The sequence below is a fragment of the Myotis nattereri genome, assembly GCF_964212035.1.
Source record: "Myotis nattereri genome assembly, chromosome: 20".
Classification (NCBI taxonomy): domain Eukaryota; kingdom Metazoa; phylum Chordata; class Mammalia; order Chiroptera; family Vespertilionidae; genus Myotis; species Myotis nattereri.
Window position 1 is genome coordinate 3,083,472 of NC_138096.1, and position 27,349 is coordinate 3,110,820.

General features: G+C 46.5%; 1 protein-coding gene across 1 annotated transcript in view; it reads right to left on the reverse strand.

Annotated features, from left to right (window-relative positions):
- FMN2 (formin 2) overlaps positions 1 to 27,349 on the reverse strand; it is a gene marked incomplete at its 5' end in the record, with an annotated part of 126,386 nt that overhangs the window by 73,821 nt on the left and 25,216 nt on the right. The window contains 3 exons of the mRNA XM_081114281.1: positions 4,544 to 4,631; positions 25,169 to 25,224; positions 25,611 to 25,758. Of these exons, the coding sequence (XP_080970407.1) occupies positions 4,544 to 4,631; positions 25,169 to 25,224; positions 25,611 to 25,758 (292 nt within the window). The remainder of the gene's footprint in view (positions 1 to 4,543; positions 4,632 to 25,168; positions 25,225 to 25,610; positions 25,759 to 27,349) is intronic.

The following is a 27,349-nucleotide window of genomic DNA, read 5'->3' on the forward strand; positions in this document are numbered from 1 at the left end:
TAAGTAGCTTCCTTAGCATATTATACCTTAGCACAGCGGTTCTCAACCTATGGGTCGCGACCCCTTTGGGGGTCGAACGACCCTTTCACAGGGGTCGCCTAAGACCATCAGAAAACACATCTATAATTACATATTGTTTTTGTGATTCATCACTATGCTTTCATGATGTTCAATTTGTAACCATGAAAATACATCCTGCCTATCAGATATTTACATGACGATTCATAACAGTAGCAACATCACAGTGATGAAGTAGCCACAAAAATAATTTTATGGTTGGGGGTCACCACAACATGAGGAACTGTATTAAAGGGTCGCGGCATGAGGAAGGTTGAGAACCACTGCCTCAGCATTTACATATCGGCGATCATGCTGAAGCAGGGGAAGGGGCCGAGCAGTGCAGTCCCTGGAAGTGAAAAATGCATCAAGAAATAAAGAACACGTCGTGGTGAACTTACAACGTATGGCTAAGAAGTCAGCACTCACACCCCGAAACTGGACCGTTGCGGTTAATCCTTTCGTCGTATGACAGAGATGACTGACTCCCAGCCCATGCCTCGGGACGACTTTTCCAAAACACTTCAAAATCTGACAAAGCTAACAAGCAGCCGTGATAATCAGCATGATCCCCTTGGAATAATTCTGTGGTTTGCTTAACTCAACATGTGGCTAATATGTGCAAAAAAAAATGCAATGCGCTGTTTGATGCGTGTAAGTCAGACGTGGCCGTGTGTTCAGTTAGCGAAGGGTTTTCTTTTTTCCCTTGTGATGTATACGTGCATGCAAAGATTAGTTTAATGTTTCATTGTCCAGAGGAATGAAGGGGCAGGTAAATCCAGGGGGAGGGAGTTGCAAACATTAGGGTTTCTCTGATGTCATTTTAAAAAATATATTTTTATTGATTTCAGAGAGAAAGGGAGAGGGAGAGGGAGATAGCAACATCAATACCTGGGGAAAGAGTTGCCATAGCAACCCCCAATGCTCCTATAGTTCAGAAAGGGTATTTATAGGTTAATTTTTAAAGAAGTATTCTTCTACTTTACACTCACAGCTAGAAACTGGTTTCCATGATCAGGAAAATAACGTCAAAGCCATACATACGAGCATCTGTCCATGTCTGTACTTAGATTCTACTCATGTCTGTCCCCAGGATTCATTTCACCAACAAAGGCAATCTCCTCCTCACCGCGCCCGTCACGTGCCACTCAGAGCCAACAGGGATGACCATGGAATGAGGCTGACACCCACCGCGCAGAGACAGTGATGAAGAGACCACAGGGCTGGGAGACCTTGGCCTTGCAAGTTTCCAACACAAAGCGCTCTCCTTGTGGATAAAGCGTAGTCCAAGCTGTAGCCAGGCTCAACTTCTAAGATTTGCTCATATAACCACGCCTTCCATGCTAGTGACTCTAACAGGGCCCTTCCACACACAAGCATCATAAAGTCAATTTGACTCTAAGCTTTTCTAGAGTTTTAACGGGGAGGAAGAGAAAGAGAGAGACTAACTCCCCTGAACAGTACTCCATTTGCCTTGTTTTAGAGCAGCGGTTCTCAACCTGTGGGTCGCGACCCCTTTGGGGGTCGAATGACCCTTTCACAGGGGCCGCCTAAGACCATCGGAAAACACATAGATAACTACATATTGTTTTTTGTGATTCATCACTATGCTTTAACGATGTTCAATTTGTCAGCATGAAAATACATCCTGCCTATCAGATATTTACATGACGATTCATAACAGTAGCAACATGACAGTGATGAAGTAGCCACGGAAATAATTTTATGGTTGGGGGTCCCCACAACATGAGGAACTGGATTAAAGGGTCGCGGCATTAGGAAGGTTGAGAACCACTGTTTTAGAGAAACCGATGCTATAGCGAAAGCACAGCCTTGGGGAAGTGGCTCCTCTGAATGCAAAGAACAGGACGGGTTGGTTAAGGGGCCGGGTGCACATCCGGTCTGTTCCACCGAAGAGCTGCATGACCTTGACAAAGATGCCCAACCACCAAAAAAAGTTCTTCGTTTGCTCTTCTGTAAGATGACTTCGGAGGCCTGGCAACATTCTGTGGCTACTTCTCTCCGGGCGCATATCCTGAGAGGAGTCAAGTTTAGTCTATTCTGGAGGCCGCAGGTGAGTCACGCACGTCAACCACAGTTCCAGACAACACACTGAGGCAGAACAAGGCAGTATCCCTTGAATGCACACTGCTTGCTTCTTCAAGCTTTTAAGGCAACCATTTATTTTATTTTATTTTATTTTTTTTAGAAAACCGTGTGCAGGATTTCAAAGTGACTCAAGCAATCATTTTACGTCCTAATGGGATAAAGTTTATGCATAATTCAGTGTGACCCTTAAACTACTGACATCCATGTTATGTTATTGTTAGCGTTGCATGTTAAGCTAGCAAATTTTTCAATGAACTCTCGCTGGCTTTACCACAGACACAGATGGGAGGCGGGCTCCTTTTGTTCATAAGGTTCTCATTATTAACTCAGCCCGGCTTGAATATTTGACTGAAGGAAAAGACCGTGTCATTATTTTCAGATTTCCTTCTATGACTTAACTGGGCTCCATCTGCCAGCTTTTGAAACGCCAAGTACTTCTTGGCGCCAGACTTGGCGTCCTGCTCTGTGACGACTACCCCCAACGCTCCGGCTCGAGGAAGTCTCCTCGCCATCAAAACAGTTTAATAAAACTGAAATCGTGATTAAGAGTTACTCATCAATTGACGAGGCATGCCAAGCTGGTGCTATTTATGAATTATTCCACACAATCGTTTCAGCCAAACAAAGACAATCCGCATTCACAGAGGGGCAGGCTAGGAAGCCGGTTCAACGTTTCCATGATTTATAAGGTCTGTGTTGTACTGGAAACCACATTTCTTTAATAGGTAAACTGGCATTCCATTGAACAATTCAATCTGCTTTAAATCTAGTCTAAGGCTCTGGGCAGCTTAAGGGACATTCTGAATATAAATTTAATTCCTCTATTCACCTTTGGCCAATATCTCTCGGCACCGATGTGATCGGAGGATAAGGCATAGGAATACCTGTGCACTGGAGGGTAGAATTCAATTATTAAAATATTGGCACTAAAGTCACTTAGAAAAATGTTAAAAATCACCCTGATTCCAAATGTAAATAATGTCGTAGAAGCCTGGTTAAAGACATAAATTAAAACAACAACATAAAAGAAATAACAAGCAGTCCTGATATTACTGTTTCCATGTGTCTTGCCCACGAACAATAATATAAGTAGGCAAGAATCCTTTGAAACTATCTTTGATGGTTATTAGAAAAGATAATTCAATCTGTCGATGCGTAGAAGAGCCCAGTGGTGGACCCATACGTCGTCCCACATAACTGAAAGGAGAGAGACCAGTTCTCTATCCTAAAATGTTATCCACCGTAATCTGCTTCAGTGATTCTCTGAGCATCGCATGGTCTGGGAACAGGAGGACCGGAAGCACACGCCCCATCACCCTTCCAGTGTTTTTAAGACTCAGACATAAATGATCAGTTTTGAGTTTTCATTTTATCCCTTAATATGGCAATCCAGGCTCCGGGGCATCATCTCTAATCATCAGAACAGTCCTAAAACAACAACAATCCAAACCAGCTTCCTGGTAGGCAGCCAATGAATGATTCTCTCTCATGGTGGATGTTTCCATCTCTCCCTTCCTCTCTGAAGTCAATTTTATATATATATATATATATATATATATATATATATATATATATATATATATATATATATTTTAAAGCTTCCTTGTAATTCTTACAGTGGTTGAAATGGATCTATCGGAAAATCCTAGGTTTGCCTCCTCTTCTGTAGGTTACTTCATCCAATACCTGAGACTCGAGTCTCAACCTATTTTTCTCCCCTGTGGACCGTCTTCTCCAGGTATTTTCAATGGCTGAGACACGCCCACTGTCCCCACCTCTCACCACTGCTTATCAGTCACTCACTCTTTGACGATGGCATCTAGAAGTAACACCTCAGATATAATCTCATTCGTTAAAGAGGACAGTGGGGCTAGTACTTCTAAGGAATTAAAATTTAAATATTTATTGCCCAGCCTGCGTGGCTCAGTGGTTGAGCGTTGACCTATGAATCCGGAGGTCGAGTTTCCATTCCCGATCGGGGCATATGCCGGGGTTGCAGGCTCGATTCCCACTGGGGGGCGTGCAGGAGGCAGCCGATCCATGATTCTCTCTCATCACTGATGTTTCTCTCTCTCTCTCTCCCTCTGCCTTCCTCTCTGAAATCAATAAAGATATATTAAAAATAAATAAATAAATGTATATTAATGCAGACTAGACATGTCTCATGGGACTCATGAGACAGAAACAACAGGAAAGTCACATGAATAGTAAATGTTCCAGCAACAAGCATGAGAGGAAGTTTGGGAGCACTTAGGGGAAACATACCAACCTCAATATACACGGCACCTCTAAGTCTGAAATCATTTTACCACCAAACAGCATGGTCCTCAGCCCACACAGTAATACTCAAAAGCTGAATGTTTATGTTCAGACTTACCATGTTGTATGTCTTTCATATCCAAGTGAAGGCTAGACATTAATATTCCAACCGCTTGCGATCTTTTGTTGCTTAATAACTTGACAACCTGCTCAAGAAAGAAAAGGGGGGAAATGTCCATTTGAACGCCAACGGTATGCTTAATAACACGTTGCTTAATCCTAAACGAGGAACAAATCAAGTCATTATATAAAGTATTCAAGAAGGGTTTGAAAAGAGCTCTGGGGTTGTACATTATAAAACTTCAAAATCCACCATTTCCACACACCACCCCTTCCCGAGTGTCCCCATTGCCCTGAATGGCAGGCGCTTTACCAGTCTTAAGAGCTGGGTAAGTCAACAAGTAAGATTTGTAATAGTTTAGGAAACCAGCTGGGTCTCTGTAAAATAACAACTTTACATTTGATCATTTGCAGCCTGAGATTTAAAAAGTGGTCCTTCATAGACGCAGAGTCATAGAAGCATGAACAGACTGTTGAACCTCAGAGGGAAGGCAGGGGAGGGTGGGTGGGAAGAGATCAACCAATGAACTTGTGTGCACATATGCATAACCCGTGGACACGGACAATGGGGTGATCGAGGGCCTGAGCGGGGGGCAGACAGGAGCGGGCTGGAAGAGGTTAATGGGGGAAAAGGAGGACCGATGTAATACTTTCAACGACAAAGATTAAGTAAATTTAAAAACCCAAGATGATCTCAGAGCCCTCAGCTGAAAAAAACGGAAAATGCAGAAATAACGAATTTGAAATCTACAAAATTAGGACATATAACCAAGAAAAAGTCTATTTTCAATGACCTGAATTCACATCAGAGTCCGCTAGTCCTCTTAACAAAGCGTTTATCATAGACTCCCCTGAGAGGCAGGGCTGTGTAGGGATCATGAACGAGAACTCTGTAAAATAAAGCAGTGTTTCTCCAACTTTAGTAGGCACTTTGGTCATCTGGGATCTTTTTTTAATGCAGGTTCTGATTCCTAGGCCTGGATGGGGGCTTCTGGAAAAGCTACTCCAACACCCTAAAGCTTCAGTTTTCTCATCTTAAAAAAAAAATGACAGCATCTACTTCAAAGTCTGTAGTGGATATTCAGAAGGATAATGCGCTTGACACTCTTAGAAATAGACCTAGCGAATAGTGTCTTCATTGCAATAATCTATATATATAAAAGCCTAAGCAACCACTCAACCACTCGACCAGTAGCTATGATGCACACTGACCACCAGGAGGCAGATGCTCAACACACAGGCATGGAAATACGGAACAGACTGATGAATCTCAGAGGGAAGGTGGGAGTGAGGAGGGCAGGAAGAGATTAACCAAAGATCTTATATGCATACTAGAGCCCAGAGCAGGGATTCATGCAGCGGTGGGGTCCCTCAGCCTGGCCTGCAGGGAATGGGGCCAAAACTGACAGTCCGACATCCCCCAAGGGGTCCCGGGTGCAAGAGGGCTCAGGCCAGGCCGAGGGAGCCCACTGGTGCACGAATCCGTGCACTGGGCTTCTAGTAAGAGCTATAAAAGACACCTGGGAAAACATTTTTAAATGTTTGCTCAAGAATGAAATACCTGTCAACTTTTCATTACTGAGTTTAATCCTACAAGATAATTAATTCTTTTTCCTTCCTCTCATGTGTAATTTCCTAAGAAATTAAGACCATTATCGGTTCAAAGTCCTTTTCCAGTAGTTGCAAACAATTTCTCATTATCTGCCCTGGCATCCTACATGGCCAATCACGCATCTGCTTTGAACAGGTGCCATACTAGGCCCTGGAAGAAAATAAAATCATACGTATGACACCCAATACACCAATAACTTGGAAGGTTCTTGCAGTTTCTTACAATCTGGTAGAATCATGCACTAAAGAAAGACACTGAGGAACCTTCTCCTGGTCTAAATGCAGAACCACACCAAGGGTTTTGTTTCCTAATCCCCGCCCAGTCATGAAGCGCACACCGCTCTCCTCCAAAAGGGCTTGGCACACACACATCCCTGCTGGAAACTGAATCTTAGATTAGAGGGGTACGTGGCCAGATCCAAGGAGTAGGGTAAGATAGGAAGAGTCAGCTATAGAGATTAGGGACCGGTGAATTTCGAAGCAGAAGGAGGGGATGTAGAAATTGCTGTTTCGCACACAGATATTCGAGCACGGGGCAGGATATCCAGTGGAATACAGTACAATCGAGGAGCAACAGATGCAAAGAGCAGCCAAGAACGCTCTAATGAGAACGTAACAGGGGAGCACGAGCAAATATGAAATAAGAAGCCCAAACTAAACAAGAGGGTTAAGAATGGAAGGGGTGCCGAAACCGGTTTGGCTCAGTGGATGGGGCGTCAGCCTGCGGACTGAGAGGTCCCGGGTTCGATTCCGGTCAAGGGCATGTACCTGGGTTGCGGACACATCCCCGGTGGGGGATGTGCGGGAGGCAGCTGATCGATGTTTCTCTCTCATCAATGTTTCTAACTCTCTCTATCTCTCTCCCTTCCTCTCTGTGAAAAATCAATAAAAATATATTTAAAAAAAAAAAAAGAATGGAAGGGGAGGCAGACAGGGTAGAACTCCCAGACTCCCAACTGCCAATGGTTTGACCTGTGTGGAGGTAAGAGAGCTGTAGTTCAGCCTGTGTCTTTGCCTAAATGAGCAGCTAGGACACTTCAGACAAGTTCTTTAACCAATAGACCTCAATCCCCCCTAGCTGTAGAATATACTTAATAGTCCATTTGTGACATTCCCATAACTTGAGACAACAGAATATGCAATGAGAAAGATTTTTTAAAGTATAAAACATCTTGCAAATGCAAGGTGTTGGTGTTAGTGATCCAATGACTAGCAGTTATTTTTCACTAGAGGCCTGATGCACGGAATTCGTGCAAGGGGCTCGGCCCTCGCAGCCCTGGCATCGTCCGGAAGGTCGTCCAGCTGTCCAGTCTAATTAGCATATTATGCTTTTATTATTATTATGGATCAGGCTATAAAAGCACTTGAGCTTATGCCAACAAGAGGAAGACAAGCAATGATAGAAAGTGATAAGGAATAAACCAAATAAAGTTTGGCAAAATCTAGAATGAAGAGAGAACAACCCACACAATGATTACTCCCCATCGTGTAGCAAATATACCAAGTGCTGGTTTTCTAAGATCTCTTGAGACACACATCCTGTGGGTCATCCCACAACTTTGATTTGGGTACAAATAGTTTTCCTTTGGAAAGATGGGGTGATCTCTAGATTTTTTTTGATCCAATGAGAATTGGGAACCAAGAGCTTTCTTGGTACTGCCTGATACCAGTTCGTGCAAACAGCAAACATCTTAAATCCGAACGAGTCTACACTCCAAAGTCAAGAATGCCTGTATGAGATTTTGCAGAGCAAGAGGTTATCAGGGTTTGGGTGGGTTTTGAAGTCAACACACACAAGGAAAGAGGCCGGCAGCCTTATTTACTCTACCACCTTCTCCTCTTGCAATTAGCACTCCGCCTCAGGGCAGGGTGGCCGGCCTCACAGGCATCCAACCGCATTCCAGGGCCCTGCAGACCAGAGAAGACATTGACACTGACCATACCCAGGAGGGATATCTCCAGACTATCTGGTTGGCACCAGACAAGACTGTCTACTTGGGCAGCCTCAGCACAATCTGGGACACAAAACAGGTAGTTTGCTAGTTGGGGAGATAGCTGACATCCCCCACAGATTAAGAAGCTAGAAGTCAATGATTTGACCTGCGTGGAGGTAAGAAAGCTGTATTTCAGCCCATGTCTTGGCCTAAATGAGCAGCTAGGTAACTTTAGACGAGTTCTTTAATGGCTCTCAATTCCCCTATCTGTAGAATATTCCTCAGCGAGGGGTGTGCAGGAGGCAGCCAATCAATGAACCTCTCTCATCACTGATGTTCTATCTCCCTCTCCCTTCCTCTCTGAAATCAATAAAAATGTATTTAAAAGGCAAAGCCAAGCCACAGGCTTGTTCTAAATAAATTCAAGTTGAAGAGAGTAATGAAACAGCCTCTTAGCTTGGTGTATGTAACGTACTCAAATCACATCTGTCAAAATATTAACTAGCGTGTATCCGTTGACAGAGAAGGGAGCAAGGCTGAGAATGGGAAATGGAGGAAAGCCATGACAACATGGGCTGGGCTGGGATTTCCACTCACCTCTGCCTGACTCCAAAGCTCACCTGTTCCCCTGCTCTAGGCCCCACTCCGCTTACACACACATACCCATGGTGCAGCATCCTTGATATAACAGAGCACCCAATACACCAGAAGAATCCACTGACAGAGAAACACAAAATAATATTGGGCTTTTTAATATCTATATATATATATATAAGCCTAAGCGACCGTCCGACCCTTCGACCAGTAGCTATGACACGCACTTGACCACCAGGGGGCAGGTGCTCAACACCCAGGCATGGAAACATGGAGCAGACTGATAAATCTCAGAGGGAAGGGGAGAGAGTGGGAAGAGATTAACCAAAGATCTTATACGCATACCAGAGGCCTGGTGCATGGATGTGTGCACCAGTGGGGTCCCTCGGCCTGGCCTGAGGGGATGGGGCTGAAATTAGCAGTCTGACATCCCCCGAGGGGTCCCAGATTGCGAGAGAGCAGAGGCCAGGCCGAGATGTCCCACCAGTGCACGAATCTGTGCACCAGGCCTCTCGTTTTCATTTAAAGGGACAAGTGTAAAAGAATTAGAAATGCAATTCCTTACTGGTATCAACTTCTCCTTTCTTAGCTTACACTGAAGCAGTTAGGATGATCCTGACAAAACAAAACAAAACCGGTAAAAAGTATAACATGATCATAAGTAAACTGAGGAAGAAAAAAATGACATTAGGTTATATTTTCATAAAAAATATTATTCTAATAGGTTGCACTTCCAAATTTCGTATTTTTTTAAATATTACAATAACATGGAATAAAAAGTTGAACATAAATACCACTAAGCTCTTAAAATAAAATGTTTTTCTAATTAAAACGAACTATCACAACTACTCATCTCTTTCCACTCTGTGAGCACAGTGAAAACACACAGAGATGTGGAAATTCCTGGAATTCAAAACAATACACAACCTTCTCTTTTATATTCATTAGACAGAGCATTTTGCCATGTTTTGTCATGTAGAAGACATACATGCAAGATATAATTTCGCCCTTCATCACTTCAAACATCTTGCCAATCAAAAAACTATGTGTCATCCGCCCAACAGCCTGCACGTTCACTGGGTTGGATTCTTCTCTTCGGAATTCCTGCTAAAAATCTGGTTTTATAGATATTTGCACTATCTCCACCGTTAACGTAACGTAGCGTTCTTAGCTGGGAATTCACAGGCTAAGATTAGAAGTATTAAAATGTAAAACATCTATGTTTCATGATATTATTTAGATATCAAAGGTGTCTACAGAATAGGGACATCAGCATATTTTGATGACTGATGTCAACTATCACAACTAAAAGATAGATACAGATGAAATGATAAGGTTACTGGCAACCCCAAGTGAATAAGACTCTTACTGAGACCATTTTTACATGCATTCTTGGTATTTTATGACAAATATGTTTTGCTAAAACGTTACTTGGCACATAAGAATAAAGGGCTATAGCGTATGGATTTTTGTAATCGCTTCCAAAAAAAAAAATTAATGCTGGAGTGTCTTTTACTGTCCACATTTTTTAGCTAAATTGCCCTGTTCAAGGTCACAGACTCATGGAGTCCACAGTCTGAGCCACAGCCTTGCTCCACCCCTGACCTTCAGTATGAAGAGCCCAGTTTGGCCAAGGACTTTCACACACGGGGCCTCATTCCCCACCTATTCCTCAATATTCCGTGCGAGCAGACACAGTTCCAGGCAGATAAACCACAGAGAGAACCCTTTTAATTTTCAAGTTGCTGGCTGCAAAGCCAACCTGAGACTGAAATCCCTGTCTAAATCGCCTGCCCGACAGGTTACGCGTTTCGGGGGGAAATTAAGAAAAATAAACAAAACCCCAAAATAGTTCCCTTCCCTTGTAGTTACAGCACAACGAAATACCAGTGATTGATTTGGATTTTTGAAAAGGCCAGTGTTACAAGGAAGAAATGAAACCTTCAGGGAATGAGGGACCGCCTAGCATCCGTTGATGGAATAGAGACCGCATCATAAACGTTGGGTTGTTCAGTGGACGGTCATCCCCTTTGTGCCCTATTCAGCCATCTGCTTCTCCTCCCGCCCCTCAGCCATTCGCACGATGTGACTTCTTTGGCTCGTCTATAGACACGGGCTTGGTTCCTGGCGCTAGCCACTGAACTGCACGGTGCTTGTCGCACTGTGAAGCGCGACGAGGGTGAAAATTGCATTGGATCCTACCCATCGGAGGAGCACAGTTCCAGCTTTCCTGCCAGTCTCCGATCTATTTCTGGAAATGACATATTGGCTAAGCAACTGGTGCATTTCCCAAAGACCTCCTAGAGTTTGGAAGTAAAAGAGAAACAAACATTGACTTGTCAGTGATCTAATTTATGATGCTCATTTTTTAGGGAATAAAAGCTTCAATATGTGATTTTTTTTTTTAAGTCTTTAAAGACAAATGGCGTTCTTTGCGGCGGCATCATTTTCAAGGATTGTAGGCCCAGCGTTTTCCTTCCTTCAACAATTCCATTTAAAGGGACAGACGCTGTGCTAACTGGGTACGTTCTGGCACACTCTCATCCAACAACAGGCAAATCATTCATTACTCATCTCCTGAAAGATATCTTCCAACCCTATGGTCCCAAAGTATCAAATTGCTTTTCAATGATAGTTTTTCTAAAGCAGTTATTGTTTACAACATATATTTAATTACAACTATAATAAAGTGAAGAAAATGCAAGTAAATAGTTTAATTTTTGCCTATGTATCCACGCTTGTAATCATCACTCGGATCCTTAAACAAAACATGACTAGCATCCCTGAAGGCTCCATTCATACCTCTCTCCTATCAATACTTCCCGCCCAAGTCCCATTCTGATTTCTATTGACACAGTGTCCTGCTGTCTGATCTTGAACATCAGATAAGTGGACACATACTGTTGATATTGGGCTTTGTCTAGGAAATCCACCAATATGGCTGAATAAAATGGTAGATGATTATTTTTCATTGCTGTATACTATTCCCCTGTGTCGTTATAACACAATTTATTCTTCCATTTTAATCATGATGAATATTTGGAATGTTTTTTAGTTTAGAAGTATTACCACCAGTGCTACTGTAAGCATTCTTACACATGCAATTTTTTTAAATATATATTTTATTGATTTTTTTACAGAGAGGAAGGGAGAGTATGATAGAGAGTTAGAAACATCGATGAGAGAGAAACATCGATCAGCTGCCACCTGCACACCCCCTCCCCACCGGGAATGGAGCCCAGAAACCCAGACATGTGCCCTTGACTGGAATAGACCGCAGGACCCTCAGTCCACAGGCTGACGCTCTATCCACTGAGCCAAACCAGCGAGGGCGAAAAGATGCTTTTAAAAGGAAAGCTCATGAGTATCATGGCGATTTTAAAAATACGCTGTAACTTCCTCTCAGATAGATATGGCCTAGAAGTCCCTCTATTTAGTCACGTAACAATGACATCCAGGCTTTGTTTAGGGGGGGTGGGGAGGTAATCCTGGGACAGTAAAGAACCATTCTTGATTTATTGCAATATCTCAGGCTTCCTCTTTTCCTCCCTTTCCAGTTTTTGAACTGGAGGCCAAAAAGCTAGTAACTGAGGTAGAGGCAGGACAGAGATTGATTGGAGTCGGTACGATCGCTTTGACAAACACGGCTGGGGAATGGGGCCAGGAAGCTAGCCCGTGGAGAAGAGAATAAGCCAGTTCCCTCAGGAGGGCCACGGAAATACAGGCATTATACTCATCTGACTCATCACCATTTCTAACAGGAACTCATCTGTGGGGAGATGGATACGCACATATCCTTTTGGTAACAACAGAAGGATTTTCTACATCGAAAGCAGAAGGCATACGATTACTCTCCAGCAGCACAATTATGACAAGCATAACGTATGTCTCTAGGGGAGAAGAGAAACACACGTGCACACTCAGACCGGACTGGGGCTGAAAGAGACACACTTGGGGTCCGTACATGCAAAGCACTCACTCCCCCTTCTAAGGCCTCGCCCCCTTTCTTCTCCACGGGGTCCCCTTTCCTGGAAGTTCGCTACACACTGGCTATCTTCCCCCACAGAAGGGCGGCCCAGTGAGGACAATTTGGCCCTCTCCCCTTTTCCTCCCCTTTTCAGGGGTCACCGGCAAGAAGGGAGGAAGCATGGCGAGGGTGGGGGGATGGTTGTCATCCGCCTTTTTTTCCTGCCCCGCCCCCTACACACACACACCTAGAAAAACCAGCCGACACTATGGGTTAAAGGCTAGTCTGGCTAGAATGAATGAAAAGTAATGAACCGATGATCACAGCTATCAATGTGTTAAATATGCTTTATTAATTAAAGGACCCAGGGCAGGGGGTGGGGATGAATTCAGACACGGTAGCAATCTATCCCTACCCACATCTCTTCAGCCCCCCAAAAGGTGACTCACCCCAGGCTTTAAAGCAGCGGTTCTCAACCTCCTGGCCCTTTAAATACAGTTCCTCATGTTGTGACCCCCAACCATAACATTATTTTCGTTGCTACTTCATCACTGTCATGTTGCTACTGTGATGAATCGTCATGTAAACATCTGATATGCAAGATGGTCTGAGGCGACCCCTGTGAAAGGTTCGTTCGACCGCCAAAGGGGTCGTGACCCACAGGTTGAGAACCGCTGCTCTAAGGAGCCCATGAAAGACACAGATCGTCACAGGTAGGTATCCCGATAGTTGTCAGAAACCCACTTCTGATCACATCACGGGAATGGCCCACTTGGGTTGTCAGGCCTGGGAATAGATCAATGCCCAATATTTCGGATCCGCCCCCTGCACCTCCTTGTGTGAAAATACAGGAAGAGGAGGGATGGAATAGTATGGTATCACCCCTAAGTAATAAGGGATCCTGAGACCTCATCCAAGACAACTACATAGAGCTTTCTAGAATAAGAAACATCTTTTCAACTGTCAGCTTTCCTGTGAACCTTAGCAAGAGTCTTCATATAAAGACCCTACATTCATCCCTTCAAATGACTTCTGTGTCATTAAAAAAAAAAAATTCAATAAAATACTCTTAGCAAGAGAGATGGATCTGCGTGCTTTGAGACGAACACTTAAAAAGATGCTGGGCCCCTATGCAATAGTTTTCTAATAACTCGCGTTTCTTAACTGTCCGTGGACGTTGGGTGAATAAAAAAAAAAGCATGGGCAATGCCTAAACCACTAGAAACTGACAACGATCACAGTTTAAAAATACAATGTTGGTGGAAGTAAACGCGGAAAAGATAAAATAAATATAGGAGCAGAGCAGCAAGACCACACAGTGATGACAATAACATGTGCCATGAAGTCCTGGGTGGCCCCGTGAAAAGAAAAACCTAGAGCAGACTGTTACGCGTGGGGAGCAGCATGGCGATTAAAACAGGCAGCGAAATCTGTGAAAGCATACTCGCATGCCGGAGAGTGGCAAACATGACTTATTAAGCTGGATGAAGAAAAAAGAGCGCCAACCCAAAACAAACCAGAAATTAATTGCTATTTTGGAATGAGTCATGTGTTGAACACCCATTCTATAATTCTGCATGCGGTGCCGGCTGTGAGACTGAAATGCTCATTGAGTCTCAGCATGGAATACAGAAACGAGTGCAGACGATGGGACAATGCAAACTGTTCAGCACAGCCCTGACCGGTGTGGCTCAGTGGCTAGAGCGTCGACCTGTGGACTCAAGGGTCCCGGGTTCAATTCCGGTCAAGGGCATGTATGTACCTGGGTTGCGGGCACATCCCCAGTGGGGAGTGTGCAGGAGGCAGCTGATCGATGTTTCTCTCTCATCGATGTTTCTAACTCCCTATCCCTCTCCCTTCCTCTCTGTAAAAAAAATCAATAAAATATATATATTTTTTTAAATGTTCAGCACAGTTAAGAGCGCGGTACTTGTTAATCTAGAAACATTAGAAGCTCAGTGGTCTGGCTATAAAAAAAAAAAAAGTTTGTAAGTGTATGAAAAAGATGTCTAAAGCAGGCTTTTTAAGTCCATAGTGTGGCCTATGATTTCACATTAGGTAAGAGAACAAGCAAAGGAAAGAGACTCAGGAACATCAGGGTTAGGATACTCGTGGTAAATACAGAACACAGGGAACGATATTTCCTGGGGGGGGGGGGGAACAAAATATATGGAACATGTCGCCAGGAAGACAACTGAGCAATGAGAATAAATGATTCAAGAAGCACCTAGAAACGCTTTGGAGAATGGGGTGGGGGGAGCGTTTTATTTTTAAATATATATAGACTTTTCACTTAGCATGATACTCTCCAGGTCCCTCCATGTTGTCTTAAAGGGTAAGAGAGTCTTCTCTCTCTCTCTCTCTCTCTCTCTCTCTCTCTCTCTCTCTCTCTCTTTTCATTTCTGCATAGTATTCCATGGCATAAATGTACCACAGCTTTTTTATCCACTCATCTACCGATGGGCACTTGGGCTGTTTCCAGATCATCCATGCTACATGACATAAGCCAATCAGAGAAAGACCAAGTACCACGCGATCGCACTCAGTCGTGGAATCTAATTAACGAAATAAACTGATGAACGGAGTGGATCAGAGACACGGAAGCAGGGAACAGAGTGCGGAACCTCAGAGGGAAGGCGAGTTGAGAACACACATCCCCGTCCCCTGCTCCAAACAGAATTTAAATTCCACGAATGAGCAAAAATCCTTCCTTTCTCTTTGGCGTGAATGAGTTTTTGATTTCCACAGAGGATCAGAATAAGGTAACGAATGAACTCTCCAAGCAACTCCTTTCATGAGAGGTCACAGTGAGGCCCGAAACGCTGGCCACGGGGAGAAAACACGCCCAAGGACTCACCTGCTTGGCCTTGGTCTTTGAGATGGTGTCAGAAATCGGCTTCTTCCTCTCCTTTACTGCGGTTTTGGAAAACAGCTCCTCGAACTCGTGACAATCTATGGACGGCTCTTCGATTTTTTCCCAGATCAGCGAAGCACCAGAGTCTCTAAAGTTAAGCAAAACATCAACTGAAGGAGCCATGAGCTGGCGTTTCATACAGGCGCACCGTCCACGGGCAACCTGAGCCGTGGCACGCGCTGGTGAGAGGCCACACGGAGGGCGAAGGGAGGAAAAGAAAAGGAGGAGAGGAAGCCGGAAGGAAGGCAGCATCAGGGGAAGGAAGGGGGAAGGGGAGAGAATACTCTTTTTCTTTAAGACCGCTGATGAGAAAGTTAAAATGGCATCGACGCAGAATGAAACCTCTGCTTGGAAATCATAACGTCCAGGAAGGCTCCGTGATCAAGTCGGTGTTACAAACATCTATATAATAAAAGCCTAGGCGACCGTTATGGCAGAACGACCAGTCGTTATGATGAGCACTGACCACCAGGGGGCATACGCTCAACACAGGAGCTGCCCCTGGTGGTCAGTGAGCTTCCACAGGGGGAGCGCCACTCAGCCAGAAGACAGGCTCACGCCTGGGGAGCGCAGTGGCAGTGGCGGGAGCCTCTCCCACCTCCGCGGCAGTGCAAGGGAGCAGTGAGCCAAGCAAGGAGCAGCTCGGGGAGGGGGCATTCCCACCCCAGGAAGAGGTGGGGGAGAGGGTATTCCCACCCAGGCGGGTGGTAAGGAACAAGGGGTCCTGGACATCCCCCAAGGGCTCCCGGACTGCAAGACGGTGCAGGCCTGGCTGAGAGACTCCCCTCCCCCAGTGCGTGAATTTCATGCACCGGGCCTCTAGTAAGAGAAATAAAAGCCCTCTCGGTGCGGGCGATAAAGGCAGGAAATGTCTGGTATCTCACAACCCCAACTTGACTCTTATTCCCGGGCGAGAGAAGAAATCACGTCATGATCCAGGCAGCATCCTCATCTCCCTACCACTTCCCATCATGTCGCTGTTAGCTGACATCCCAGTAGCTACAGATTCATGGAATACCATCTGAAAAGGGTAGACTCGTTTTTAAAAAGAAAAAGAAAAAAACACTTCCTCTATCTGGATAAAATTAGTTCGGGGCACAGTTTAAAATAGATGCATCCACATATACAGGTAAATGGCAACTACATAGAGAATTAGTGACCAAGTTAGAAGTAGTCAAAATATATACATTCTTCCCCTTCAATACTATGTATGATTCAGCAAATAGAAAAAAATATTAATATAAGAAATGAAAACAGCCCTGGCCCGTGTGGTGCAGTTGGTTGAGCATCAATCACCCCATGCACCCGAAGGTCGCTGGTTCGATTCCTGGTCAGGGCACATGCCTGGGTTGCGGGCTCCATTCCCAGTAGGGGGCGTGCAGGAGGCAACCGATCAATGTTTCTCACATCAATGTTTCTCTCTCTCTCCCTTCCTCTCTCAAATCAGTAAAAACATTAAAAAAAAAAATGAGAACGAGCCTGATGAATATCCTACTTCTGAATCCATACCACAGCACACCAGCCAAATTCAAGGAATCCTGCAAAGTGCATATATTTTCTCGGACCGGCAGATGCCACAGCCATGTGTACCAGGGATCAGGGGACACAGTCCATGGACTGTGCATGGATGAGTAATACGCCACCCACATACCTGGGGGCAGGTGTTCTCTTATAAATATCACTAGAGGCCCGATACATGAAATTCGTGCAAGGGGCTCGGCCCTGGCAGCCTGGCTTCGTCCGGAAGGTTGTCTGGAAGGTCGTTCAGCTGTCCGGTCTAATTAGCATATTACGTTTTTATGATTATAGATTCCCAACTATGACTTCAAGACTTCACGCTGTGCCACCCATCTTCTATGAAAGGACCATAAAATTCTCAAAGCTGAGTGGCCTCACACCCAGGGGGTGGGTACGTGTATTTTTGTGTAGCACATTTGTGTGGAAAAAGACAGCCGTAGACAAAATGCAACCTTACAACAAGCCCGTCCCTCCAAACACATGCAAACAACACCCTCGCGAGTCCGTGCGTGTAAGGGTTTGATTCACATGGATAAGGCGGGTGTCAGAGTGAGGCCATAGAGCAGGCAGGCTAAGTAAATCTATACCCCTCCATCTTTAAAAGATCAGTCAATACCTAGATAGACAGGTATCTGTACACCGTATACATTGATACATACATGCCATTCGTTCTATCCTTTCTGATACCTCTGAGAAAGTAGAATTTTAAATAGCAGATTGTTTCACTAAATATTGACTTAAAAAAATCTACAGACGAATTTGAGAACAGTACTGAAAGGGCACTAGATTGTCATTTTCCTGAGTGATGAAGGCAAGTACCTCCCTGGAACTTCCTGAGGGCAACGGAGAGAGAGTTAAATAGAAAATAAGGAATACTCCGAATGAAAAAGGGGGAATTAAGAAGAGGTGGGGGAGGGGTGTCCCCACTCCGGGCTGAGCCCCGTGCACGCTACCTTCTACTGTGCAGCTGGATTCTCGTCCAGTACAGAGGCTTCATGGGCCGGCAGGGCTCTATGGGCTGCTTCCTGCTCCCTCTGTCCTGGCTCATCCCCAATCCAAACCAGCCGGTGGGCAGCGGCGGGGGGAGAAATCCGCACGCGTGTGTTGCTGGTAAAGTGCTGCCCCCGGCTTGTGGGGGGCCGGGGCCAGGGAGCAGAGCAGGTGGCGGTGGGGCTGCGGGGATGCCAGTTCCAGGACCGGGAGGGGGAGCTGGAGCAGGTGGGATACCCACACCTGGCAAAGGAGGAGGTGGGGGAACCCCAAGTCCAGGAAGGGGAGGAGGAGGGGGTATTCCCACCCCAGGAAGAGGTGGGGGAGGGGGTATTCCCACCCCAGGAAGAGGTGGGGGAGGGGGTATTCCCACCCCAGGAAGAGGTGGGGGAGGAGGTATTCCCACCCCAGGAAGAGGTGGGGGAGGGGGTATTCCCACCCCAGGAAGAGGTGGGGGAGGGGGTATTCCCACCCCAGGAAGAGGTGGGGGAGGAGGTATTCCCACCCCAGGAAGAGGTGGGGGAGGGGGTATTCCCACCCCAGGAAGAGGTGGGGGAGGAGGTATTCCCACCCCAGGAAGAGGTGGGGGAGGAGGTATTCCCACCCCAGGAAGAGGTGGGGGAGGGGGTATTCCTATCCCAGGAAGAGGTGGGGGAGGGGGTATTCCCACCCCAGGAAGAGGTGGGGGAGGGGGTATTCCCACCCCAGGAAGAGGAGGGGGTGGGGGTATTCCCACCCCAGGAAGAGGAGGGGGAGGGGGTATTCCCACCCCAGGAAGAGGAGGGGGAGGGGGTATTCCCACCCCAGGAAGAGGAGGGGGAGGGGGTATTCCCACCCCAGGAAGAGGAGGGGGAGGGGGTATTCCCACTCCAGGAAGAGGAGGGGGAGGAGGTATTTCTTCACCAGGCAAAGGTGGGGGAGCGGGCGGCAGCATTTGCATACTAGGCATAGAAGGAGGTGTACTGGGTGGGGGAGGGGAGGGAGCCCCCGTGCCCACACCAAAGGTGGAGCCGGAAGACGCTGTGCAAGGCAGAGGTGGTGGGGGCGGGGTGCTGAGGCTGTGTCCAGAGGGCGATGCCACAGACTGCGCATGGCTGGTGTCCAACTCAGTCTGAAGGGAAGGCTGGGACGACTGTGGCCTGGCCTGGCCTGGACCCTCAGCCCAGGGCAGGGGCGGAGGCGGTGGGGGCTGCACCGGCTGATGGGCATCCAGCTGCACTATTTGCCGTGGAGACACCAGCAGGGAAATCTCTGAGCAGAATGTTGTCTGAGGTCCGGACGGTGAGGGGCCCTCTGGCAGTGTCGTGGCAGGAGGCCGTGGCCCGCCCTCCTCGGTCGGGGACGTCTGGATGGACCTGGCCTGTAAAATCCTCTGGTGCCGGCCAGGCTCTTCTCCTAACCTGAGAGCTGCAAGAGAGACATCGTCCGAGGGTGCCTCTCCGTTCTGAACCCCAAGGCGGCCGCCGGCCACCCCCGCGTCCATGACAGGGCACTGCTTCTCCAGTTCAGCTATTTTGGTCCTCAGGTCCTCAATGGTCTGCTCCAGCTGCTGAATCACAGTGGCCTGTCCCTCAGATCCAATGTCTGTAACTTCCTGAGGGCAACAAAGACATAGTTAAATAGGAAGTAAGGAAAACTCCAAAAAAAAAACGGACGGCATTAAGCAAAAAATAGATTTAAATATTGTAGATATCCCTATGGGCACGAGCATACACCTTATGCACACGTTTCAGGCCCTGTATGTCAGGTTGACTCTGATTTTAAGGTTTTGCCTAAGGCAATGTATGGGTCACCCTCATGTCTAAATGGTTCAAGTAACCCTTGTTGTTGAAAGAAATTAAAAAGAAACCTAATTTATTTCTTAAATAATTGTTTATTGTGGTTATTTCTTTGACCAAGGACAACTTAGAGAATATATGGCGTGCTTTCCCCAGCTATGTATTGAAAAACTTTATATATTTGTGTAGACATTAGTGAAAAATAGTGACCCAGTCAGGGAACATCGGGGAGGCAGCTAATCGATGATCGATGTTTCCCTTTCACATCAACGTCTGTCTGTCTCTCCTTCCCTCTTCCTAAAATCAATAAACCTATCCTCGGGCGAGGATTAAAAATAAAAGACTCCTGTTCATTTTCATTGGTGCAGATTTTCAAAAAAAAAAAAAAAAAAGCATATAATGCCATGATATAGGACATCTTTTATAAAAAGATGGTCAACTTTTGTAGTATTTGAGAACGTCATCAGTTTCCCCAGTGGCCTCTTGACCATTCTGAAGGTTTCAGAGAGAGAACTGTTTTTCTAGAGATAATTATTATAGACCGAAAACATGGGGGGCAAGGAGGGGTTGAGACTAGCTGCTTGTTACATAGTCCTGACTGTAGAGAGAACAAAACTCTAAAATCTTTATTCCTCTCCACGGCTCTATCTTTACCTGCAAAACCCCAGCCCGCAATCAAGGTGACCATCCTCCTTGTCCATCCCAGGGAAACAGCAATGAAGCTCATGTCAAATCCGAACGGCCTGCCTAGCCCAGCGGTCGGCACACTCATTCGTCAACAGAGCCAACTATCAACAGTACAACGACTGAAATGTCTTTTGAGAGCCACATTTTCTAAACTCAGACTATACAGGTAGGTACATTGTAATGAACTTAATTAGGGTGCTCCTAAGGCGTAGGAAGAGCCACCCTCAAGGGGCCAAAGAGCCGCACGTGGCTCGCGAGCCGCAGTTTGCCGACCACGGGCCTCGCCTGTCAGGGAGGGCTGGCCGTCCATGCTTCCAGAGCAGCCAGCTGGACACAGGGTTTCTGCTTCTGAAGGCAGCTAAGCGTCTTCAAAGAATCTTATCTGGCCTTCCTTATCCAGAGCTATCAGCACCAGGTCACCGCCGCCAAGACGCTGTCTGTAGAACTCTCTAGAGAGCCTGCCTTGCTTGTCAGCAGGAAGAGCTGATTTCTACACGGGTTCTATAGAATTTTTTCCAGAGGTTTATTAAAAAAAAAAAAAAAAACTTGCATGGTCAATAGGATGGAAGAAAAATGCTGTCTGTTCTCTGGCCATTTCAGCAAACATCCTCTCTCCTCTCAGGGCCCACCCACAGACAAGCCCAGATTTCATCTCGAAGCGTCTGCCAGGCTGTCCATGGAAAGACCTGGGGTTGGGAGCCTGCGCCCTGGTGTCCTGGGCCTGGTACTTAATCTCCCATCCCTTCAGGGTACAACCTGACAAGAGGCCCATCAGCTCCCTCAGAGCATTCCACGCGAGAGAAACGGACTGCTGCTCTCTCTTCTACACTTTTCGGAAAGACTCTCACGGCGTTTCCAGGAACTGTGTGCGTCTCCCCAAGGCTAATGTCTCTCACTATTAAAAATTAAAATGAATGCATTTCTAAAAGGAAAAAAAAAAGTGTCTTCGTAATTTCGGACAGAATGGATCTAATGGGTACATCCTTACAAATGCAGGAAACAGGCATCTATTATGGAGCGTCAACACAGAATGTAATATACTTTACAGGTTGCCAATTTCAATACGATTTGTACTTAAAAGTATTATTTCAAACGTCTAAACCATTCTAAGTGGTAGAGGCTGCCATCTGCGCTGGCTGGACAGCATGTGCAATCGGTCGGCCAACATTCCTCCATTCCCGTATAATCTTATACGTGGGTGGTGATGGCTAGTTCTCACAAATTGTTTACACATTCGCATGTCACAGAATGCAAGTTGCCATGAAAAAATAAAATGTTCACCCCAAATATTTCTCTAAATACAAGATTATCTGATTCCTAGGGGAAAAAAAAGGAAAACATTAGCATAACGTTAAGGCTAAAACTGTCAGAAAGGAAGCCAAGATACACTCAAAGAAAGCTTTTGCCGAAAACTTAACTTGTTTGTCTTTGAAACTTTATTATTTTATGTCAGCAAGATCCTTTCAGAGACTAGACTATCAAAGCCACTTACTGGTAAGTTAACACTGCGGCCATTTACTTTGTAAATGCTAGTGAGATGTGTAATTAATTTTTCTCGTTAATTATATGAAAGTTATATTCAGATTGTCAAGTTCTGGTAAATTCTAAGGCTACATGACTGGCATTCTAGGACGCATGACTAGCAATCATAGCACATCTTTTTTAAAATATTTTTTATTGATTTCAGAGAGGAAGGGAGAGGGAGAGAGAGAGACAGAAACATCCATGATGAGAGAGAATCATGGGTCAGCTGCCTCCTGCACGCCCCTCGCTGGGGATCGAGCCCGCACCCCGGGGCCAGAGAATAAAAAACTGACTTGAAAGGCAGTCCTATTTCAGTTTTATAAAACCATTCTTTAGACAGCAGATTTTCAGAGCATGTTACTTGATATGAAAACAATCCGAATACAGTCCTGGCTGGTGTGGCTCAGTGGATAGAGTGTCGGCCTAGGGACTCAAAGGTTCCGAGTTCGATTCTCGTCAAGGGCACATGCCTGGGTTGTGGGCTTGATCCCCCAGTAGGAGGCGTTCGGGAGGCAGCCGATCCATGATTCTCTCTCATCACTGATGTTTCTCTCTCTCTCTCTCTCTCCCTCTCCCTTCCTCTCTGAGATCAATAAAAAATAAAGTAAACCAATGGGTAAACCGAGGTCCTGAGAATGCAGTTTTGCTTCCCAGCTTCCTCATTCCAGGGGCCACAGCCAAGCCCGGGGGAGCAGGGCGAGCAGCTGCATTTGCTTTCAGCATCAGACTCCCTGGCAACACCACCGGCTCCCCCCCAAACCCTCCCCCCGCCCATACTCCCCCTTACACCCCCACCCCCACAGCTAAGAAAAGGCTTCATGAGTCATGGCTTTTCCCGGGGATATGGAGCGCTCTCTGCATTATTAACTCCAGGGAGCGAGCACAAGTCACAGCTCATTCCGTAACTCCCGGGAGCTGGGAGGGCGAGCACAGGTGCCTGCGCGCACAGCCAGCGGGACAGGAACGCAGAGAGGCTCTGCGCATGCGCATGCCCCAGCCCAGCCGGTCCTGCATCCCCAGCATCACCGCGCAGGGATGCGCAGGCCCCTGGCAGGGACCAGAAAACGCCGTCCTTCCCGCAGCCCAGCGCTGAACACCGCCCCTCCCCTCCCCTCCCCTCCCCTCCCCTCCCCTCCCCTCCCCTCCCCTCCCCCTCCCCTCCCCTCCCCTCCCCTCCCCTCCCCTCCCCCTCTCCTCCCCTCCCCTCCCCTCCCCTCCCCTCCCCTCCCCTCCCCCAGGGGTCAGTTACAGAGATGCAGACCTGCCATCTAGTGACCGAAGAGGGAAGGGCAAGGAGAGTGACAGGAAAAAGAAAAGGGACTTTAAAAAAAAAAAAGAGGAGGGAAGCGCTCAGGTGAGTAACATGGACACGAGTGGGCCCACCAACGTTAAGCGTCAAAGGGAAGACGCCCAGGGCGGCCCATCGGGCTCTATGCCTCTCAAACCTGTCTTGACGCCTGATTCTTATAAAGGGCATAGTGTTGGGTGACTGGTTTTTTGTTGTTGTTGCGCCCTTGCCGGCAGGCTCAGTGGTTACAGCATCCGCCCCCACACGGAAGGGTCATGGGTTGGATGACCAGTGAAGGGCAGGTACCTGGGTTGCAGGTTCGATCCCAGGGAGGCAACCCATCGATGTGTCTCTTTCACATTCATTCTCTCTCTCTCTCTCTCTCTCTCTCTCTCTCTCTCTCTCTCCTTGTTCCTCCCCCTCCCTCCCTTCCACTTTCTCTAAAGATCCATGGAAAAAGATATCCTCAATGGCCCACAAATGTTTTCCTCTCGATTAGTTAATTACATTTTCCAGCTCCCTAGACCCTTCAGTGACCACAAGAAGAGAAGGTGTGACGTTTAAATCAATCGGTTTCACCCCTGGGTTTCTGAGCCGTAACGTCAGATGTGTTGAACTCACTCAGCTTACCGAGGGTTCTGCTTATGACAGTATATTTTACCATGGTGGACAGCGCGAGGAAAACAGAAAACCACGACCATTTTGTGCACGTGGATATATAGGTTACATTACGACAGCTGGGATCGTGATCTAGGCAGCGCTGTTGCACGTGCTTTATCGCAATCGATACGACAGGTGACTTTTTGTCCGAGTTTTCATCAGTGTTATTATATCCAGCAAAGAACTCAGGAAGCTATGCCTCGGGAATAAGAATTTGGGGGAAAAAATCCAATATAGAATCTCAGATCACAATTTAGTTGGACCTCCAAAAAAATTGTTTGAGCTGGAAAAACAATGAGAGAATATTTTTGAGGGCACTATTTTCCTCACTTATTTCTAACTGTATTTCTTTACCTCTTTTTATCTTGCTTCCTCTTAATCACTATTGGCTAATCACTAGACGATCAATTAAATGGCCATCGGCTGAGTCACCACACGTCTCCAAGGGCCCAGCCTCATGTAGGTCTCCGCTCTGACGAAAACACGCCGGGAAACCCCGTTTGACGACTCTCTTTTAAGAATGTCTTTACTCTGAGGATAATGACCAACCTAAAGACACGTTTTTTTGAAAGCACAGTGAATTATAAATCGAAGTTCCTGACCCGGGTTATAGCCTCATTTCTCCTCCAGGGGGCGCACAACTACCGTGTATGGAGCAGGGCTGCTGCTTTTCCAAAGGGAAATGGTTCTACGCTTGGAAAATCCTCAAAAATCGCCAAAGTCTGTAACTTCACAGAGAACAACACTGTGTCCCAAGTAGCCCAGGTATGTGTACACGCTAAGTAGGGCTAGAATTACGCCTAGAACCCAGTCTGTCTTCTTGTTTTCTACTAAACCACACTCATCTGACTTCTTCATTACTCAGTAATTGCTAGCGCCAAGTTATTTTCAAAAGCATAGTTGGGAGAATGTATAAATAAATTTTTAGCGCAGCTGGTGTGGCTCAGTGGTGGAGCCTCAACCTAGGAACCAGGAGGTCACGGTTCGATTCCCGGTCAGGGCACAGGCCCGGGTTGTGGGCTCGATCCCCAGTATGGGGCGCGCAGGAGGCAGCCGATCCATGAGTCTCTCGTCCTTGATTGTTTCTATCTCTCCCTCTCTCTTCCTCTCTGAGATCAATAAAAAATATATTTTTAAAAAAAAAAAAAAAGATCTTACCTGCTGAACAGCATCTGAGCAATTTTTCAGAGTTTCCAAAACAGCAGGCTGCGATTCTGGGTGGGAAAGGGAGAAGGCAATCAATCTCCTACAGATCCAATTTCCCCCTTTCTTCGATCAGAAAATAAAACTAACTAAAACCTATCTTTAACCATCGGTATCCAAAACACCCAGCTTATCCTCTGCTTATACTTTTGTATTCTGAGTACAGGACCGCTTTTCCGTGGATAGGACACGTGTATTCTGACCGACACTCACACCATCGTTCCTTCTAAAACTGGGTTAGTTAGGCCTACGCCCTCTTGACACGTCAATCATAGGGACTTCTCTCAAGTGCTGGCTTCTCTTTTGGGCCAGAAAATACCTGCTGAGCCATTCACTTCTTAGCTGACTCACTTCGCTGAAGTCCGCACAACGCGCCTTCAGAACATTCCAGGCCTACCTGGCTCGGCGTCCTGGGCCCCGGGCGCTTCATCGGGGGCGTCGGGGGGTGACCACGCAGACGGGGCTCGCCTGGGAAACCGCCCTTCCGTGTAGTCCAGGGAGTGGGTGGGCTGGCTAACGGCAGCCCAGGTGTAAAGCTGATCTTGCTAGATTGAAAAAATGAAAATGAACATGAGAAAGCTATTCGTTCAACCACCGAAAAAATGACATCCATGTGGCTGACCTGTTCCAACATCATTCCTAACCTAAGTGTGCATGTGGGATGCACGTATGCAGGGGTGGGCATGCGTAGGTTTACGGTTGTGCGTAGGTAAAACACAGAGTTTATTCTTGGGTTATTATTTATTTATTCACTAGAGTCCCGCTGCACGAAATTCATGCAAGGGGCTCAGCCCTCGCGGCCCCAGCTTCATCGGGAAGGTCGTCCAGATGGTTGTTTTGCTATTTGGCCATCCGGTCTAATTAGCATATTACCCTTTTATTGTTATAGATTATTGTATCATTTGTGTTACAACTGTAGACCTACTTTCGCCCACCCTGTAAATATCTGCATCTGTATAAGACATGAAAAGAGCATTTTATCCAGTCCAATGTAGATTCATCACTCACCTTCCTTCACACACTCATTTCATTTTCTTAACCATGCCTGCCTCCATCTCTTTTTTAAAAAATATATTTTATTGATTTTTTTACAGAGAGGAAGGGAGAGGGATAGAGAGTTAGAAACATCGATGAGAGAGAAACATCGATCAGCTGCCTCCTGCACACTCCCTACTGGGGATGTGCCCACAACCAAGGTACATGCTCTTGACCGGAATTGAACCCAGGACCCTTCAATCCGCAGGCCGATGCTCTATCCACTGAGCCAGACCGGTCAGGCTCCATCTCCTTTTTTACAGAAAAATCTACGGTTCCTTTGAACGTGGAGATGCCACGTAGCCTGCAGGGAATGATAAAATCAGAGAATCCAGGCAGGAGGACTCCCTGGACGCGCATCCATAATCCATGGGAAGATGATGTCCCTTTAAAACCTGTTTAGTACTTGAGGCGCCAACCTAGGACAGGCTGACCATGGGCATCACAGGCCAGAACAGCCTCCTTGCACGGACACAAAAGGCCAGGAAACCCCACTTATCTTGGGTCCAGGTTGGGACGTGTGTGGGAGGAAAACTATAAAAAAATGAATGAACCCGCCCGACCGGTGTGGCTCAGTGGTTGAGCGTCAATCTGTGAACCAGGAGGTCTTGGTTCACCGATTCCTGGTGAGGGCACATGCCCGGGGTGCAGGCTCCATCCCCAGGAGCCATGGCATACTACTTGGTGATAAAACAGAAGAACCTTTGACCCTTTCCGACATCACCGATGGGCCTGGAAAGTATTACGCTAAGTGAAACAAGCCGGGCGGAGAACGACAAGTACCATATGATTTCACTTATATGTGGAATCTAACGGGCAGATTCAACTAACAAAATAGAAACAGACTCATAGATACAGAGAACAGACTGACAGCTCCCAGAGGGGAGCGGGGCTGGGGGGCTGGGTGAGAAAGGTAAAGGGATTAAGAAAAAAAAAAAAAAATGCCCTAACCGGTTTGCTCAGTGGATAGAGCATCGGCCTGCAGACTCAAGGGTCCCAGGTTCGATTCTGGTCAAGGGCATGTACCTTGGTTGCGGGCACATCCCCAGGAGGGGGCGTGCAGGAGGCAGCTGAATGATGTTTCTGTCTCATCGATGTTTC